Source organism: Eschrichtius robustus, chromosome 13 (genome assembly GCF_028021215.1).
Source record: "Eschrichtius robustus isolate mEscRob2 chromosome 13, mEscRob2.pri, whole genome shotgun sequence".
NCBI lineage: Eukaryota > Metazoa > Chordata > Mammalia > Artiodactyla > Eschrichtiidae > Eschrichtius > Eschrichtius robustus.
This window is the reverse complement of record NC_090836.1, coordinates 90,550,696-90,569,176: the sequence shown is the minus strand read 5'-3', so window position 1 is coordinate 90,569,176 and position 18,481 is coordinate 90,550,696. Positions and strand designations below refer to the sequence as shown.

Here is an 18,481-nt window from a genome sequence, read left to right as displayed (position 1 = left end):
TAGAAGAAAGGGCTGATTCTTTATCCTGGAATTCCTGTCCCCAGTTACCTGCCTGGGAAATTTCTTCTCCATGCTGCAAAACCTAGATCAGGTATCACTTCCTCTTTGAAGCCTTTCCTAACCACACTCCTTTCTCTGTGCTATTTTAATTCCTTGTGTATAAAGAATTGAGTACTTCCATTCATGTTCAGATCACACTATATTTTAATTGTCTATTTACCTGTATGTCTCTCTTACTAGATGACATGTCATCTTTTTCCTCGATTCCTAATGACTAAAATAGTGCCTAGAACTAAATGGAACTCCTCTGTTAAGACTAGACATCAAATCTAGGAATCTTCCCTGCTTAAAAAAAGGTCATTTAGAGTGTAAAATAAACTAAGACCTTTAAAACACAAGCTGCGGTAACCTAGCAGTAAGTAGTAACTAAGTAACTGACTGAGGCAAGTCAGCAGTTGGTGGGAACCACGAATAGATAGGCGCTTCAGTTTTCCCTAAACTGAGCTGTCTTCATTAAATTTTGGTCTTCTAGTTCCCTTGGGAAAGAGGCTAAAGATTCTTCATTTCTTTGAGCAAGAAACAGAGGAACACAGGGGAGCCTGGTATTCTTTCTGATGTAGCAGAAAGTCACCTTTTCCCTAGAATACCTAATAAAGTCGCCAGGGGTTCACAGTGTGAGGGTTAGGGTAAGAGCCCAATCTGTTCATAAACAGGCCAAGACGACACCCCTAGTGCATCCTACCCTCCCAAAACGGTAATAACTAATTTCTTCTCTATTTATCAGAGCCCCCGGCAATGAAAATGTAAAACATCCGTGACCAATATAACAGCAAAAAGGCTTTGTGAGCAGAAGTGGAGGAGTCACTGAAAAGGGAAGCATTAAAGACAAAACAAAACACAGATTTTAAGCAATCCACTAACGTGCCATGTCGTCAAAAGTTCTATTACGTAAGATAAAGTGTACTTGCTACATTTTCGATTAGAATAACATAAAATATTCATGTTACCCTAACTCATATGTTCAATTTATCAACCATTTTGCATTACCTGTGCCACTGTAACCTTTCATCAGTTGCAAATAATTAATCTTTGCTTTAATCCAGCATACAGAGAACAAGCCATCTCAAAGTTCTACTTCCTGTTTGTCTTTCTCAAGTTAGGAACATTAGTCTTTCTTAAGTTAAATAACTGCACATTCTCCTCATCTTTTAACTGAACTTTTCTAGTTCTGTTAGCTACAATTTTCTGTCAGTACCTATTGAAGAGAAATAAATGAATGACTTTCCAACCCACTGTTTAGCCCCTGTTCAAATAGCTTTACAGTGAAAAGGTTATCTGACCAACAACGATGATGTTTGTAATAAATGAATAATGGATCGCACTGAATCCATAGGGGTAGCATTAAGGCAAACTGTTCTTCCAAGGCATTATACAGCTTTAAAGCATAGAGTGTGTCTTCCAAAAGTGAGCCAATTCCTCGGTGTTTCTTAACGTTTTCTCTTCACGTTCCTGGAGCCCCTGGACAATGCAATTTCAGTTTATAACAAAAATGCATATTCACTAAATATTTCACTTTCAATGAAGAGCAAAATTAGAATCTCCTAAATCCAAACAACTTTTCCTGATGCTGCCTGCCTGATAACTAAAGTTGACTGTTAATTAACTGCAGAAAAAGAAGGCAGTGATAAGAATAATCCCTACTGATTTGTGCTTTTGAATTATATGTACTTACATATGACAATCAACCTTCCTAAATGTTTGACTCAGTCTATGAAACTATCAAGACTGGTTTGACTTTTCAGAACACATACTAACAGATATAAGATGCTATCTCTAATAACATCCTGGGTGACAAGAAAAACGCATCATGGAATTTATACCTTGTAAGCAACCCACAGAACAGACAATATATGTATGGATATATAAGAATTGCCCATTGTGCTTCTACAGTAAGGAATTCCTACCTCCCAGAATGACTATGAGGAATGTCACTATTGATTTACACTTAGGAAAGCACTTCACAAATGTATAACTAAAAATCCTAAGTATGGCAATTAGGGCTCCCTGTCACATAGGAAGGGAAGTGCAATTATTTTGATTATGTTTAGCATATATACAGTTCTCTAACTTCATCTTTGAGTCTTGTCCTACAATCCACAGGTTCCAACTGGTACTGCCCAAGGCAGGTCAACAAAGGCTCTGTAGTGGTAAAGGGGTTCTAAACCTGGGTGTTTCTTGCTGGACACACTGGGAATTCAGGAAAAGGGATACAGACCACATACAACTGGATGCTGAAAGCAACTGGAAGTAGGGAATAAAAAGGAATATTAAAGAGAAACACATGAAAAAAAAAAACTTTCTACACTAGAGTTGCTGTAGTTTAAAAACTTGTATCACTCAGGCAAATAAGGAAAAGAAGAGTACTTGCTATCCCATCAGAACAAAAGCCTCTTGGTCCCCCCGCTTCTAAGTTACACACCAAAGGCTGATAATTTGTCTAGGCAAACTCCTTCCTCCAATCCCTCAAATAATGAGTCAAAGAAGCTTCTCTACCACTCCTCCCATCTCCCCAACATCCTCCCCAAACCTATACCCTTAAAAGTCACTGCATCTGATGCTTTATCAATGAGCGGCATTAAATCTCCAATTCCCTTTCATAGCAAAGGACAACATGAAAAGACACACCTGCATCTGTGTGAAAATCTGAGCTTTCTGGCACTCTTCCAAACTGGGCCCAAATGCAGCCATCACGTGCTCCTCTGTTCCAATCATCTGCACAATTTCCTGGTCACTCTCAACACCCATGGCCTAGGAAGGAAAGAAAAGATAGAATGAGTGTTGGCTTTGTGTTAACTCACTGACATTTGCTTATGCTAATTTGGCATTGTTTGTGGGTATTACTTCTAAGCAAAAGCTAGCTCTTTTCTCAGAAACGGTGCCATCTGGCATTGGCAGCCATAGCCCAAGCTGCAGAAGAACCTGAAACAGAAATTTTGATTAGGAAGAGGAAAACAAACATTCTCAAGCACTTTTTGTATGTGTACTGTCTTCTATAATATAAAGTATCCTATGATTTTCATCATGAGAAAGGAAGTAGGGAGGTATAGTGGAGACACTGGTCACAGTTACAAAGGCAAACTGAAAAAAAACAAAACAAAACAAGACAAAACAGGCAAAGAGCAGTAAGTCAGAAAATATGCATGGCTGAAAATAAACAGAACCCCAATTAGTTTTGCCACAAGATTAATTTCTCTGAGAACTGTCAAATCATGCACCTTCAGGCTAAAAGAATTTTTCTTAATGGATGTTTTACCTCACTATTCTAGAGATATCAAGCTCTACTTTATGCAGGTTTTTAAAGAGATTTTTATAAAACCAAGAACACACTTAGGTTTAAGAAACCCACTTATCTTTAAGTGTTTCAAGGTGGCAGCCGGCAACGCAGGTCTTTGTAGATTCCATATGGTACTAAGGCTTACTCCTTCACACATTCGCCTGGCATTCTGCCATATCAAGAAATACAGCATAATCTCACTAAACCTCTCTTGGCAGAGAAGTGAAGGGGAAAGTTATGTTTGCATTAAAATTCTTCCTTTAGCTACACAGAGAAAAGAGAACCAGGGGTACTTGTCTAGTTAAACTTTAACGATCTAGTTCTCAGTTCTTCTCCACACACAAGAGAGAGAGAAGGAAAAAGGAATTTTGAGTCTGATGCAGAACATGGAGAACATGAACCTGAGTACAACGGAAAGGGAACCTCTCCAAAGCCAAGAGAGAATGTCAACAACAGGCCTGACAACCACTATTACACGTCACCTCCTCCACCCCAGTTTCTTCATTTGTCACGACAGGGCACAACAAGGCCCCTTCCAGCTCAACATTCTACAACTCTACATTTGAATGTTAGTAGTCTGTATCTTAAAATTCGATTTGGATACCTTAGGATCAGATGTAAGCTTACTGAAAGTTTTGAAGCTTTTGGGGGCAGTTAAATAGATGCTATGTCCCTTTCAGGCCAACTGTGATGGTTTTGAAAACATTCACGAATTCTTTGACACTCTCTTCAAAAGGTAAAGACTAATTCTCCTCCCCTTGAGTGTGGGCTAAACTTAATGACTCATTTATACAGAAAAGGTGGAAACGACTGTATGACTCTGGAGCCTCGGTCATGGAAGGCACTGCCGCTTCCTGTTGGCTCCCTTGTGGCAGCCAGTGGCCATGTCATGGAGACACTCAAGCATCCATGGAAGGTCCAGTGGTGAGGAGCAAAGGCTCTTACCCTGAGGGTGAGCCAGCCTCCAGCCCCAATCTGGCTTTCAGACCACTGTAGCCCTGGCTGACACCTCGACTCATGAAAGACCCTGAGCCAGAAGCATTCAGCCAAGCAATGCCCTAACCCCTCACCAACAGAGACTCTGCTGTAATTTGTTATTCAGCACAGATAACTAATAGACCAACTTTGGGAATTAAATCTACTAAACTTAAAAAAAAATATTTTAACTTGTTTTGTTCAAAAAAAGTCTTGTTTAGTGAACAAATAAAGAAGTTCTAAGGATACAGATCTCTTTTTTATATGTTAATTTTCATGTTTATTTAATCTCTGATATGATGCACTTATTCAAATGGACACTAGACACCAACTCCAAAAATTACACAAATTCATTAAGACATTTAGTCTTTCATGGATTAAAGAAGAAAGCAATTCTAAAAAATTATCAGTTCTAATTTTTAAACAAATGAAAAAAAAAAAACCAAAAAACTGGATTATCCTTTGACCAAACACACTGAGTTGCATCTACTCCAATGGTGATGGCGTATATGTAGAGCCATCTGCACTTCCTCCTTGGTCTGCCAAGTAGCCACTAAGAAACATCAGATGAGAATACTTCTCTGTGAAAAGCTAAATAGAATATAGGTTAATTTTTACTTGTCAATCTCTCAAAATAATGTTATATGGGTTTCAATGGAACCAAAACATTTTTAAAAAAACAATACTAAGGCAATAGTTTGCAGTCACATTCTCTAAAACCTTTGATGTGAAACTTTGTAACTAATGCACCTCCCTTCTCAGAGGAAAGCCCGAACACTAAAAAGAGACCTACACAGCAGGAGTCCCCAACTCCCGGGCTGTGGACCTATACCCGGTATGCAGGCTGTTAGGAACCGAGCCGCACAGCAGGAGGTGAGTGGCGGGCGAGCGAGCGAAGCTTCATCTGCCGCTCCCCATCGCTCCCCATCGCTCTCATTACCACCTGAACCGTCCCCCCTGCCGCCCCATCCGTGGAAAAACTGTCTTCCACGAAACTGGTCCCTGGTGCCAAAGAGGTTGGGGACCGCTGCTCTACAGGACAGATGGCAAACCAAGCAGCAGGAAAAAGTCTCACTAAAACATAAATAGAATCCTAGAGTCGAAATGGCAGTGGCTTTCTGATTGAGCCCCCTTTCTTTAGGCAAGTTAACATCTAAATCATGTGAATGCCACCTGTATTACCTTAATACTGTTTAGTTCAGTAATCTCCAAGTAAAAAAGGCTATATACTTGATTGCCTCTTTTGGTGTTTAATAATGAAAAAGTCCTTCCTTATTTGACATATGGACTGCCACTTCAAGTTGTCCTGATGCTGATCTAGGCAGTAATTTTATAATTGCACAAAACTCCCGAGTGGCCTAACATGAATCTAAACAGACTGCTTGTTTAGGCCTACTAAATATTTCTAAGTTATGAAGCAAAGATATGCCAAGCACACGGTAAATGACACCATATGTGCAGAAAGAATGATCAGTGGCAAAGCTTTGCTCTAAAAGGCCTAAACTCTTCCTATATCAGATCACTGAAATACAGGGTGATAACTCAGTCAGGTTATCAACCGTGCTCCAGCTCCAAAGATGGAACTGACTTTATGACTATTTAGCTTTTGGAAGTCACAGCTACAAATAAATGACATATTGCTATGGAAATGACAGCAAAATGCCCAACCATTTTGCTTTACAGACATAATTCAGACATCTGAAAACTAGCTTTATATGGAACTCTTTGTACTCTTTGTATCTGAAATCATTTCACCTAACTAGTAAGTCAAAAGTGAATGCCATTCAATAACCTTATGAAAAAATAGCAGAGATAATACGTTTCAGCAGGTTACCCAGTCTGGCGATCAGCAATAAGAATAAAAATAAGGGGAGGTGCTCTTTAAAAAGTGGCAGGAAGTCTTCTCCTTGGATATCCACTAAGTGTGACTAAAAGTGTGATTTTTAGAGACAGAAAGAAGACTACTAATGAGCAGAATAGAATGATATGTAAGCTAACGGTGACATGCTGAAATACATTACGTGAAGAAGGGAAACGGGTAAGTTCTTAAAATATCTAACATTCAGAAATCACTAATTTTTCTTTAAAGTAGACAGAAGTCAACCTATCATTACCAAAAGCAGTCCTAGCAGATAATAAAAGAATTGTGATGGCCCACTTTAACTTTGTAATTTTTTTCTCTTTAAAGATCAAAAATTTCAATATAATACAATGCCCAACACCCTTATATTTGTCCTCTTTTCCATAAAAATTTTCAGACTACAGATGCCATCATAGTGCAACTGTTGAATACTAAGGGATACAAATGTAAAGTAGGGAAGATTCATGGGCAGGAGAACGTCTGTAGTGATTCAAGTCCATTAATAAGGCTGATCTAGGCCTTAAAAGCTTTATCCGTCATATTCAGACTCAGCATGGAGTCTGGAAACCCTGCTGCTTCTGTCACTTTTAGCCAATTGTTGGCTACAATCAACAACCATCAAGTCCTAATGACTGTCAAGGTCTGTGTTAGGGCCACACAACACAAAAAGAGAAATGATGTGACTTTTCTCCTATCCTACTTTATTTTCCGGGGCTTCTGACATTAAATGTGTAAGAACTCAGTAAAAAGAAATAGCATTGTCTTTCTACGCAGTCTACTGTTCAAAATATATATTATCTCATTTGCTCTTCAAACAACCCCCTTAGGTGAAATGCTCACTTGGATAACTAACTAGATATAGTTATCCAAGACTCAGGAAGATTGGGAAATCTGCCCAAGGACACATAGCTAATAAGTGGAGAGGCTGGAAATCAACCTAGATCAGTCTGATTCTAAGATACCAATATTCTATGCTCCCTCCCAGATGGGAAAGTCTCAATAGTGGTTATCAAACAAGTTTACTAAAACATCCCTATTGTGGGAGACCAAAAAAAGTGACTATGCGTGACCAATGAATTTAATTAATTTATTTGAACTGAAAATTTCTAAATATTTATTTTAATTCGTATATACTGCTGATTAAAATGTAATGAATATGTTTCGCGAGAAAAATTTAATGACATGCACCAAGTTTTAAAAAATATATATAATGCCACGCCCAGGAATTAAGTCTCACAAAATAATCAGCAACATGCACAAACATGTATGTACAAGGACCCCCAGAGTTGTGTATAAGAGTGAAAACTTAGGGGAAAAAAACGACACATAAATGTCACACTATAGGAATTTGCTTAATAGATTATACCACATACACGCATTCTATACAACACCTACTAAAAATAATGATGTGGATTTTATTAATAGATGAGGAAAGCTAGTCACAATTCACTGTTAAATGAAAAAAATAAAATAAAATCAATGTGTATATTACAAAAGCAAAGGAAAAAAGGTCTTGAAAAAAATATATCCAAAAAAGTACTTATACTTTTTAGTGGCTTTCTGAATTTTTACAACGCAAGGACTATTTTATAATCAGAAAGGGAGAAGTTTGAAATTTCAACTACTGGCTACATAAAAATGCACACTGTTAATTTATAGCCCCATTCTAAAAAGGATTTAATAAGTCAGCTATAAATATATGTATACATTTACAAAATAATATTAAACAAATTTGACAGATGAAACTGTCTTATCAAACTTTTGTCAACTAGTCAAAAAAAGTATTTAATAAAGATTTTCTGGTTTTAAGGCATGCATGTGTCTAGTGATCCATTTTCCATACGAGTGATATAAGATTATCTGCATTATAATTAATTTATAATTTCTGGTCTAAGGAAAGCAGTCCTATGCACCTTTAAGCATTGAAATCATCCGTAAAAGTCCTTCTGATGCATGGTAACATACTGCCCTCTGCTGGAGAGGTAATTTTACATAGATAAAGTTTTCTTCATCCACTAAATCCCACTATGTACACAAGATACTGCGCTGAGCACTGTGGGATCCCTATAAAAAAAGACAAAATTACTTCGCCTTTTACAAAAATTATAATTACAAAAAATATAAACTTTTAAGAAAGGTAATAAAAAAGTAAATTTAAGAATTCTCTCTGGCCCCCTCGATATAATGGTACTGCTATTATGGTCATCATCATCCTAAAAAGAAAATAAATAGCATCATCTCACTTAGAGAACTCAAAAGCACATTAAGCTATACTAAGCATTACGAAAATTTCCTACAACCTCCTTCTTGTAATTGCTTTTAGAATATGGATATGTCCTGAGTTAATGAACCTGACTTGTCAATATCCATTCAATACCTATGAACAACTGGCGGCTTATCAACCTCTAAAATTATCTGAATTACCCAGTATCTTTCAGTAATTCCTCAAATAACCTGACCTCTTTATTTCAATCAACCTAGTTGTCAAGATTCATTTTATACCCATATACCTCATGTTCTACAAAGTTGCTGCAAACACTGAATTAGTGAACAGTGAAACATTGTTCCCAGGAGAAATGCAGAGTTAGGTTCTTGTGAGCCTCTGGTTACATTTTCTTCAACTGATCAATGCAGAACCTTGTTTTACGTGTGTTCTGTTTAAAGACACCTTATTTAATATACATCATCGTGGACTCATTAACACTGCGACTGTGTTCAGCAGCACTGTAACTCATTCCTGAAAGAAGCTTATCTAACACACACATTTTCCCCCGGAAGGCACACTGCAGCCTTCTTGTGATTAGAAACACTACACAGCACGTCAGCACCATGCCTGGGCCCATTTTAAACAAAAAGATCGCTTACAAAAAGCACAAAAATTTGAAAAACATGGCACCAAATAGATTGCAAAACGGGCATTTGTTTGTAGTACGAGAGCTGAAATGAGAAGGTATGGTATCCCCATGTTTGATCTCAGCTGGGAATGTACGAGTCTGGTGACTCGAATTTTTCGCTGCTCTGTGCCTGCACGTGTCTGTGAATAATGGTAAAATCACCACATGTGATGATTTGGGGGTTACAAATAAATTTTAGCAAGTAGGAGAATTGCCAAATACAGAATCTGCAATTACTGAGCATCAACTGTATCACATAATGCTGACTATTTTTCTGTTTGATTAACGACTAATACTACAAATAACCATTCATAGAATATGTATATTTAAGTCGCAGAGCAGGCTAAATGGGCCACTATTATCTGAGAAGACTATACCATTTAAACATTATTTCTGTGGGAAAATGTCTTTTGGGTTCTAAGTCAACAATTCACAAACAAGATAAATCAGCTTTAAAGATTTGTGTTCATGAAGAAATTCACCAGAATCCTGAAGTCCATAAAAAAGAACAAAAAACTTGGTCCATACTCTCTGACCTAGAAAATTCCACTGCTAGGAACTTAGCCTACAGATATCCTTGCCCTGTATAAAATATTACAGCAGCTTTGTAATAGCAAGAGCTGTATATGTCCACTGATAAGGGAATGGTTAAATAAATTATGGTACACCCATAAATGGAACCCTTTGTTAAAAAGAACATGGTAGGGCTTCCCTAGTGGCGCAGTGGTTAAGAATCTGCCTGTCAATGCAGGGGACATGGGTTTGAGCCCTGGTCCGGGAAGATCCCACATGCCATGGAGCAACTAAGCCTGTGCGCCACGACTACTGAGCCTGCGCTATAGAGCCCGCGAGCCACAACTACTGAGTCCACGTGCCACAACTACTGAAGCCCGCGTGCCTAGAGCCCATGCTCCGCAACAAGAGAAGCCACCTCAATGAGAAGCCCGCACACCGCAATGAAGAGTAGCCCCCACTCACCACAACTAGAGAAAGCCCGCGCGCAGCAACAAAGACCCAACACAGCCATAAATAAATAAATAAATAAATTTATTTATTTATTTATTTATTTATTAAAAAAAAAAAAGAACATGGTAGCTCTGTATGAACTAATATAACACTATCTCCAAGATGTAAGTTACAAAAAAGAAAACAAGCTAAGTGCAAAATAGTGTGCAATGTATGTAAGTAAAAAAAGCAGAAAAGAAACCTACTACATACTCATGTGCTGTATATGCACAGACTATCTCTAGAGAGATGCACAAGTAACCAGTAGCAGTGGTGTCCTTTGGTAGGATAACTGCGGTTAAGTACAGGTGGGTGGGAGGCTTACTAATCACTATATACCCTTTTGTACCTTTGGAATTCTTTATCATGTATCTATTAAAAAAAAACAAAATAGATCACTACTTTTAAAAGTACCTGAACCCCAGTCTTATTAGCTTTCAATTTTAAATACTGAGAGCTTCTCTATGCCACAAATCTTTCTATTCCTAGAACTCCTTATGCTCCAAATTTCTAATTACATATGAAAATAAACCATAAAAAGAATTCTTTATAATTTTCAGTAGATACCTGCAGCCTCACCTTAAATATGATGACAATGGGTATATCTTCTGACAAAGTATTATGCCTCAAATAAAATCGTCCTTGTTTCACAGCCATATTGGTTCTGCTTTTTTTCTCATGGGTAGAGCTGTAAGGAAACACAAGTTGGTTGAACTACATCCCCACTTAGTTCCAAGCTAGTTAACATGCAGTAGCAAATGACCACCAATCAATAAGATTCAATTGATCAACAACGATCAATAAGGTCCTTCCAAATAGGTGTCTTTTTACACAACTCCTCTCCTGCCTCCACCGCCACCTCCATCAACATTTTAAAACACTAGAATTGTTTCTTTAGCTTTGAGATTATGGTGGAAGTTTTGTGCGTGAATGAGTGACAATCACCAATTCATTTTGACCTACTTCACTTTGATTCTACCTGAATTGCTTTGATCTAGTGTGGGATATATTTCTGATCAATTTTATACATTTGAAATGAAAAACTTCAAAATGAGCCTACACTATAATGGGAAAACTACACGGAAATGAATAAATACTATGAGTTTTTAAACTAATAATCCAATAAAATATACCTACAATTTTGGTATACAGTGAAGCCAAAAGAAACTAAGGAATCTCCTTCTATTGATCTCTGTTAGCTGTAATTTTCCTAGTGGATTTAAAAACATTTCCAAGCTTTAATCAACCACAATAATAACACATACTGATCACCCACTACATGCTGTGTGCACTGTTACTCACTCTACTTACACTAGCTCTAATCTCCTACATACCAACACTTATTTCGAAGTGTTGCCCCCAAATCACGTACGAGGAAACCAAGGCTTAGAGAAGCTAAGTAACTACTCCCCCAACTAGCTCATAGCTAGTAAACAACTGTGGGATTCAAATCCTGATTGCCCTGGCTTCAAAAGCTGCGTACAACAGGAAGATGTGGGTTGCAGAATTATTAGACCTGGATTCAAATGCTGGCTTCCTCATGATCGATGTCACCCTGTGCTCAAGGCCTGTTACTCAGATGGAAATAACAGCACTTATCTTGGAGGGCTGAGGTGACAAATATATATAAAGCACCTAGTACACTGCCTGGCTCCTAGTAACTGCTCAATAAATGGGCACTATTGTTAGCTGCCTCTCCACCAGAAAGAAAAATGCAGATACTCTAAGCTAAGCAGTTCACTGTAGGTTGTCAGAAGAGAAACTCTGTTGCATACTGACATTTTAACTATGCCGCATTTTTTTATTCCCAGAACTCATTAACATCCAAATTTCAGATTACATAATAATAAATCAGAGAAAAGAAGTTACAGGAGTGATATAAGGGATACTGTTGTAGAAAAATGAGTACACTATGAAGGAGGTTGGTCTAGAAAACTAACAATACAATGTTAAGTACATGATATACAATTCATTAAGTATAAAATAGTCTCTGATTATATCAGCGTAGGAATACATATGTAAAATGGTGAAAGACTGAAAAGGCACATGAAAAACTAAAGAGTGGTTTTTTTAATTTCTTTTTTAAAAGTTCCTTTAATGCTATAGATTAACGTAAAGTTCAACTTGAATAAAGTAACTAATGGCCTTTTGAGCAATGTCTCACACTTTCATCACTGGAAAGTTTAAATCAATACTCTATGCTTACAGACTTACACAATTAATTGAATGCAGATAGTTTAACTATTACACTGCCTGTTACTGGAGAGAAATAACTGGCTACCTCCGTATCGAACGATAATCATCTGACACTAATGGAATGACCAATATTTCTTAAGAACACCATCCCTGCCATCCATACCTGGTAACTGAAGCACCCACGGCCCCTTTTCTGTCAGCCTCCACGATGATCCTGTTCTTAGACAGCTGCTCTTGGATAAGAATAACTTTTTCTACTCCTTTAACAATGAAGTAGCCCCCTGCCCAAGGGAAACAAGAAAGGCGTCACCAGCTATCCTTCCAACAGTGTGATTTAGTAATGGCAGTGATCTCCTGATCACTCTTCCATCACCTCACAGTGCTGGCCATCACTCAGATCGAAGGGGTGTGTCAACATTGTTTTACGAATTGGTAATAGTCTCAGCACATGATTTTATACAAATGAGCCACAAGATGATAAGCTTCTTGAAGACAAGGAACGTATCTTATTGGTCTATGGATCACCAGCAGCTGACATATACGAGAGGGGAATGAAAAAAATGTTAAATATATTAGTCTTCAGATTTTATAAGCACAGAATTAACTGACAGTCTTCAATATAAGCTAAAATTTGCTCTTAGTTTTCTAACAAATCATTGACAATGGCAGATTAAGATTAGGTTTCCAAAATAATATTCGATATTCAATAAAACTCGTAAAACATTATGACATACTTTTGCACACAATTCAGAACAGGATAAAGTGAGACTTCATTCTACCTTCAGAATATAAGCAAAAAGAAGGCAATATATTTGACTTATGCAAAATCCTGTTTCTAATAAAGTCATGTTCTTTGTTAACCTCTTTCCAAAACCTTCTGGGATTCTACATCAACGCAAATTTAAAGGAATTAGGTTAGAGCAACTATAAACTAAATCAATGTGAAACATGAATTAAGGAATTAAAAGAACTTTCTGTTAAGTGCTAAGCTTGAAACTTAAAAAAAATACTGCCTAGAAATAAGTACAAAAATATAACTTTAAAAAATTTAAACAGAAGACTTTCATTTTTTGCCCCTATACGGCATTTAAAACAGCCTGAAGTGAGCTACTTGTGACTTTTCAGATGAGGTAGACAAGGAACTTTGTGAGATTACTCTTGAATTTCTAAGCATACCAAAAGAAACCACTGAGCAAAGAGACAAAGGAAAGCCTGATAAACCATAGCAATAAATCAGAGCTTGGGGTATTAAAGTTTTAAACTTGAAATAAAAGAGGAAACGGTATAGTTTTTAAAAATACAGACCAATAGAATAAAGTTGGAACCAAATTTCTCAATGGTTTGCAAAGTTTTACCCAAGTTGACTATAAAGCAGAAAGGCTGGTATTGTTTCTGAGGAAAAGTGGTAAAACAACAGCAAGAGCAAAACAAAAGCAAAAGAAAAAAAAGAAAAAGGAAGGGGGCACAAATCCAAGAAATCACACATACCTGGATCTAAAGGACATTCATTCAGTTTGGCAAATTCTGCTGGTGTTTTTCCTGTAAGAACACAGTTTGAACTACGTAGCATTATGGGCATTCTGTTTAAAATAAAACAAAGGAAATGTCACATACAGGTTGTCACTGGTAAAAAAGCTGAAAAGAATACATACTGGGCACTGCACACATCACCAAGGGGTCTGCATTCCTGTTTGACATGCTAGGAAAGGCAGAGGGATGGTACTGCATGAAAGAGCCAAGTGAAATGAAGTATTTCCTCAGGCACACTGCTCTTCTGGTACAGATAACAAAAACTCAAATGTGTGGTTTCCTTAAACTTTGCAGACAAGCCTGAGCGAAAGTCACAAATGGCAGCAACACTTCATTTGTGGTAAACAAAGTGACTCCCCTTAGGTAGAAACAGCAATGAATCAAAGTGTAAGGAACAAGAGACTATCAAAACTAACCAGGCAATTTTGAAAAAGAACTAAGCAAAACTTCTAGAAATGAGAAATGTAAGCCTTAACTTAAAAATCTAGGAGTGGGCTGAATAGTAGATTTGATGCTGCTGAAGACAGAATTACTGAACTGAAAAAGAGATCTGAAGAAATTATTAAGAATGTATTTTAGAGACAGAGATAAAGATATGAGGGTTTCAGAGTCCTGGAAGGAGAGAGTGAGAAGGCCTCATGTATGTCTCATCAGATTTCTACACAGCGAGAATACACAGAATGTGTGAGAAGTCTTATCCAAAGAAACAATGGCTGTGAACTTCTAAAAAATGTATGAAAGCATAAACCACACAATATCTATGCAGAATAAATAAAAAGAAAGCCACATCATAATCAAGATGCAAAACATCAAAGACAAAGAGAAGATTTAAAACCCAGCCAGAGGTAATGGCAGGTAACCTGCCTTTAAAGGAAGGGAACGATAGTTGGATGGACGGATAACTTCACGCATGCAATTAACAGACGACAGTGCAGTGATAAGCCAGTGACTGTCAACCTAGATTTGTGTATTCTGTTAAGTCACCATTTAGAATGAAGTTGATACAAAGATATTTTCAGACAAAAACAAAGAAGTTACTACTAATGAACCCTCACTAAAAGAATTTCTAGGGAATTCCCTGGCGGTCCGGTGGTTAGGACTCTGCACTTTCACTACCGAGGGTGTGGGTTCAATCCCTGGTCAGGGAACTAAGATCCCACAAGCTGTGCGGTGCAGCCAAAAAAAAAAGATTTTCTAAAAGATAATACTTCAGGAAGATGAAAAACAAATGTTGAAGAAAGTCTGACATGCAAAAATGTATAGTGAACAAAGAAAATGGTAAATAATGTGGGTAAGTAAAAACAAATATTAGCTCTAAGATAATAATTTCTAATATATGGGTTAAAAAAGACAAAACAAGCTAGAACTAAAATGCATAACAAAAGCATGTATATCAGGAGGGTCGATTTGATCCAAGTTAAAGCTTTCTAAGGTCCATGACCTTTCCACAAGAATAAACATATTATTTTCAAACTTTGTAAAATATGCAATTCAAAATTTCTAAGGTAAGCATAAGCAACCAGAACTACTGTACATGACTTTCAAATCAGCTGGGAGAGAGTAGAGAAAAAAAACTTCCATGAACCCTAAAGGCAAAAAGAGAAAAACTGAAATGAAAAGCTGGACAGATTAAAAATGCAAAATAAGTTGACAGAAGTATATCCACATATATCTGTAACATATAATAAATATAAATGAACTACATTCTCGGATAATTTTTTTTAAATCTAGCCATATGCAGTTTATTTCAAACATACCTAAAACGTAAGGACATAAAGATAAAAAGAAAAGGATAAAAAAAATGATATGCCAGAAAAATAACCAAGAGAAAGCAGATGTGGCTATAGTAAGAGCACACAAAATAAATTTTAATGCAAAACAATATTACAAGAGATAAAGATAAATGCCTAATATTCAATAACAAAAGGTTCAATTCACCAGGAAGACCTAACAATTCAAAACTTCCATGCACCTAATATCATAACTTCAAAAAGCAAAAATACACAAAAACATAAAGAAAAATGGACAAATCCATCACCGTAGTGGGAGATTTTAACACATCTCTCCTAGTACTTATTAAAACAAATCAAAAAATCAGTGAAGACACAATATCTAAACAACACAATTAACAAGCTTGATCGAAAAGAAAAACATAGTGACACAACAACTGGAGAATACCCCTTGCTTCCAAACACACACGAAACATGTATGAAAAGAAACAGGTCTCCACAAAGTTCCAAAACTTGATGTAAAGCACCAATTTGCAAATTTAAAAACAGTCTTCTAAGTAACTCATAGGTTAAAAAAGAAATCATAATGGGAAGGTAGGGCAGAAATATCCTCATTTGAGGGACTTCCCTGGTGGTCCAGTGGTTAAGACTCCGTAATTCCATTGCAGGGGGTGTGGGTTCAATCCCTTAGTTTCCCCTGGTTGGGGAACTAAGACCCCACATGCCTCGAGGCATGGCCAAAAAAAAACAAAAACAAAAAACCCAGAAAAAAAAAGTCCTCATTTTAATATTTAAATAAAGAAAAAAGACACTGACTAATATATAAGAATATTAAAAAAAAATTTTTTAAGAATATTAAAATTACCAGAGTAACCAAAAGAAGAATTAAAAATAAGAAACAAAATTTGGAAGAGGAAGGGAGAAGGAAAGTGAATGATACAGATAAACCAATCCACACCTTCTATATTATGAGTCAAAAAATAGTTGTCTAAAATTGATGTAGCAAGAAAAAAAGGTATAAGCATAGTATTTAAAGTTATGGATGTAATAACCAGAAGAAATAACAGAACTGGTTACAAGGTCAGGAATGGGACTAGGGATGAGGAAGGGTAGGGAGGAAGACTCCTGCTTTGTATCAAATGTTCTTATGTACTATTTGATTTGCTACCAAGTATAAATATTATTTGGATTAAACTAAAAACTTTTTAGTTCAAAAAAACAATTAAATGAGATAATGTTTCCAATTATGGTAGTACCCGATATAAGCAGTCTAATCAACAGAGGTCGTTTTTCGGAATGCAGGACTAACAAATGAAATCACCTGGCAGGTGGTAGGTATTCAACAAATACCAGTTACATGCCCATCCTTCCCTGCCCCTCTTTAACCCAGGATCTAAACCTTAAGTGTATTTCTGGTTTGCTCCAGTATCTCCTGCTTTTCTTTCATAATACTCAAACTGGATAATCATTTAGCAACAGTCCAAGATTTAACTGGGCACAAGTATGGTCCATTTATAAGAAAGAGAGAAGCTCTGATCTTAACACTGATAAACAGTCACGCTAAGACAAAGATTAACATTTTAATATCCCTACTTCTTTTCCTAAGTGAAGAATGAGGAGAATGTAGCCAAACAAGCGATGTCTTAAGTGTCTTCTACTTACCTGAGGACCCAGCAGAGTGCAGACAATGACAGTTAGCTGGTGCATATTTAACGAACAAATGGATGTTTATTAAACTCTTAGCACTTTCGAAGGGGGGCGGAACACTTGAGCCGTAATTATTTGCACTAAGTTTAAAGTCCAACATCATCATTAAACTCATTATTAAATATTGTGGATTTTGTCCATTTCTACAGGAGAATCAATATATTTCCCTAATTAGGAAAAGCAGGCAGCAAAAATGCTAGCTGATGCTATCTATTATTTCCAAACTTGTTGTGGGCAAATAAATAACTTCTGCCTTAAATACTGCTATAAACACTCATTCTTCCAGGAAAATTCAAAATATGTAAGAATCCACCAAGAAGACCAGCCCAGGAGAGTTCAGTGAAATGCCATCTTACCCAATGTTTCCCTAACAGCCTGGAGTTACAGGAGGAAATGGAAGCAATTTCCTTAACTTTATAGAAAAGCTTTCACAATTTAAATATAACAACCACAACAACGTGATGGACACTGCTTCAAGTGCTTTACATGTGCTGACTCACTGGACCCATAAAATAACCCCGTGAAGTAGGCTCCATCTCCCCCATTTTTCAGATGAGGAAACAGGGCGAGAAGAGCGTTAGTACTTGCTCGCGGTCACCTCACGGGGCCGCAATGCTGGCAGCGAGGCTCCAGGAGGTGTCAGTCCTCACCTGCCAATGGGTAAGGCGTTGCGGATGATCCTCTGGCTGCCTCGGGTGTATTCAATATCCACTGTGATGGGGGCGGAGTACGTCATGTCCCGCAACCGGCACTGAAAAAGAATCAGACAATCACGGCTCCTCTCTGGAAAAGAAAGGATCCTGGCAGCCTCAAAGAGCTCTTCTCGAGTAGACGTATGGCCCATGCTGGACTCTGATCCCTCCATGGAACACAGCTGCCCCCTGTGCTGCCTTAAGGGCACTGGGAGGTACAAGCTTACCTTCTCCATGAGGGGACGATGCCAGCCATGGATCTAGACATTGCCACAGCATCCCCACCCCTGCCAGCCCAGAAATGGGACAATAAATCTGGTACTGATTTTCTTCTCACTGATCTGATGCCATCATCAGTCTGCTCCCATATCTTTGAAGCCATCAGATCATCCTTTGCAAACTGGGTCCTTGGAAAGTCATCAATGTGGCTGGCTTATTCAAAATGGTTAACAACCAGTATAATAATAACTAAAGTATGTACACGCACAAACTAAAAGAATTAAACTATATTTCCTTTTATTCTCCAAACAAACTAAACTATATCACAAAATTCCTTT

General features: G+C 37.4%; 1 protein-coding gene across 2 annotated transcripts in view; it reads right to left on the bottom strand.

Annotated features, from left to right (window-relative positions):
• The window catches only part of POLR3B (RNA polymerase III subunit B), a 114,661-nt gene that overhangs the window by 83,927 nt on the left and 12,253 nt on the right, over positions 1-18,481 (bottom strand). For both annotated transcript variants that reach the window (XM_068560984.1, XM_068560985.1), the window contains exons 6-10: positions 17,883-17,983; positions 13,754-13,845; positions 12,429-12,546; positions 10,649-10,757; positions 2,686-2,808 (exon numbers count right to left, since the gene is read on the bottom strand). In XM_068560984.1, the coding sequence (XP_068417085.1) occupies positions 2,686-2,808; positions 10,649-10,757; positions 12,429-12,546; positions 13,754-13,845; positions 17,883-17,983 (543 nt within the window). The remainder of the gene's footprint in view (positions 1-2,685; positions 2,809-10,648; positions 10,758-12,428; positions 12,547-13,753; positions 13,846-17,882; positions 17,984-18,481) is intronic.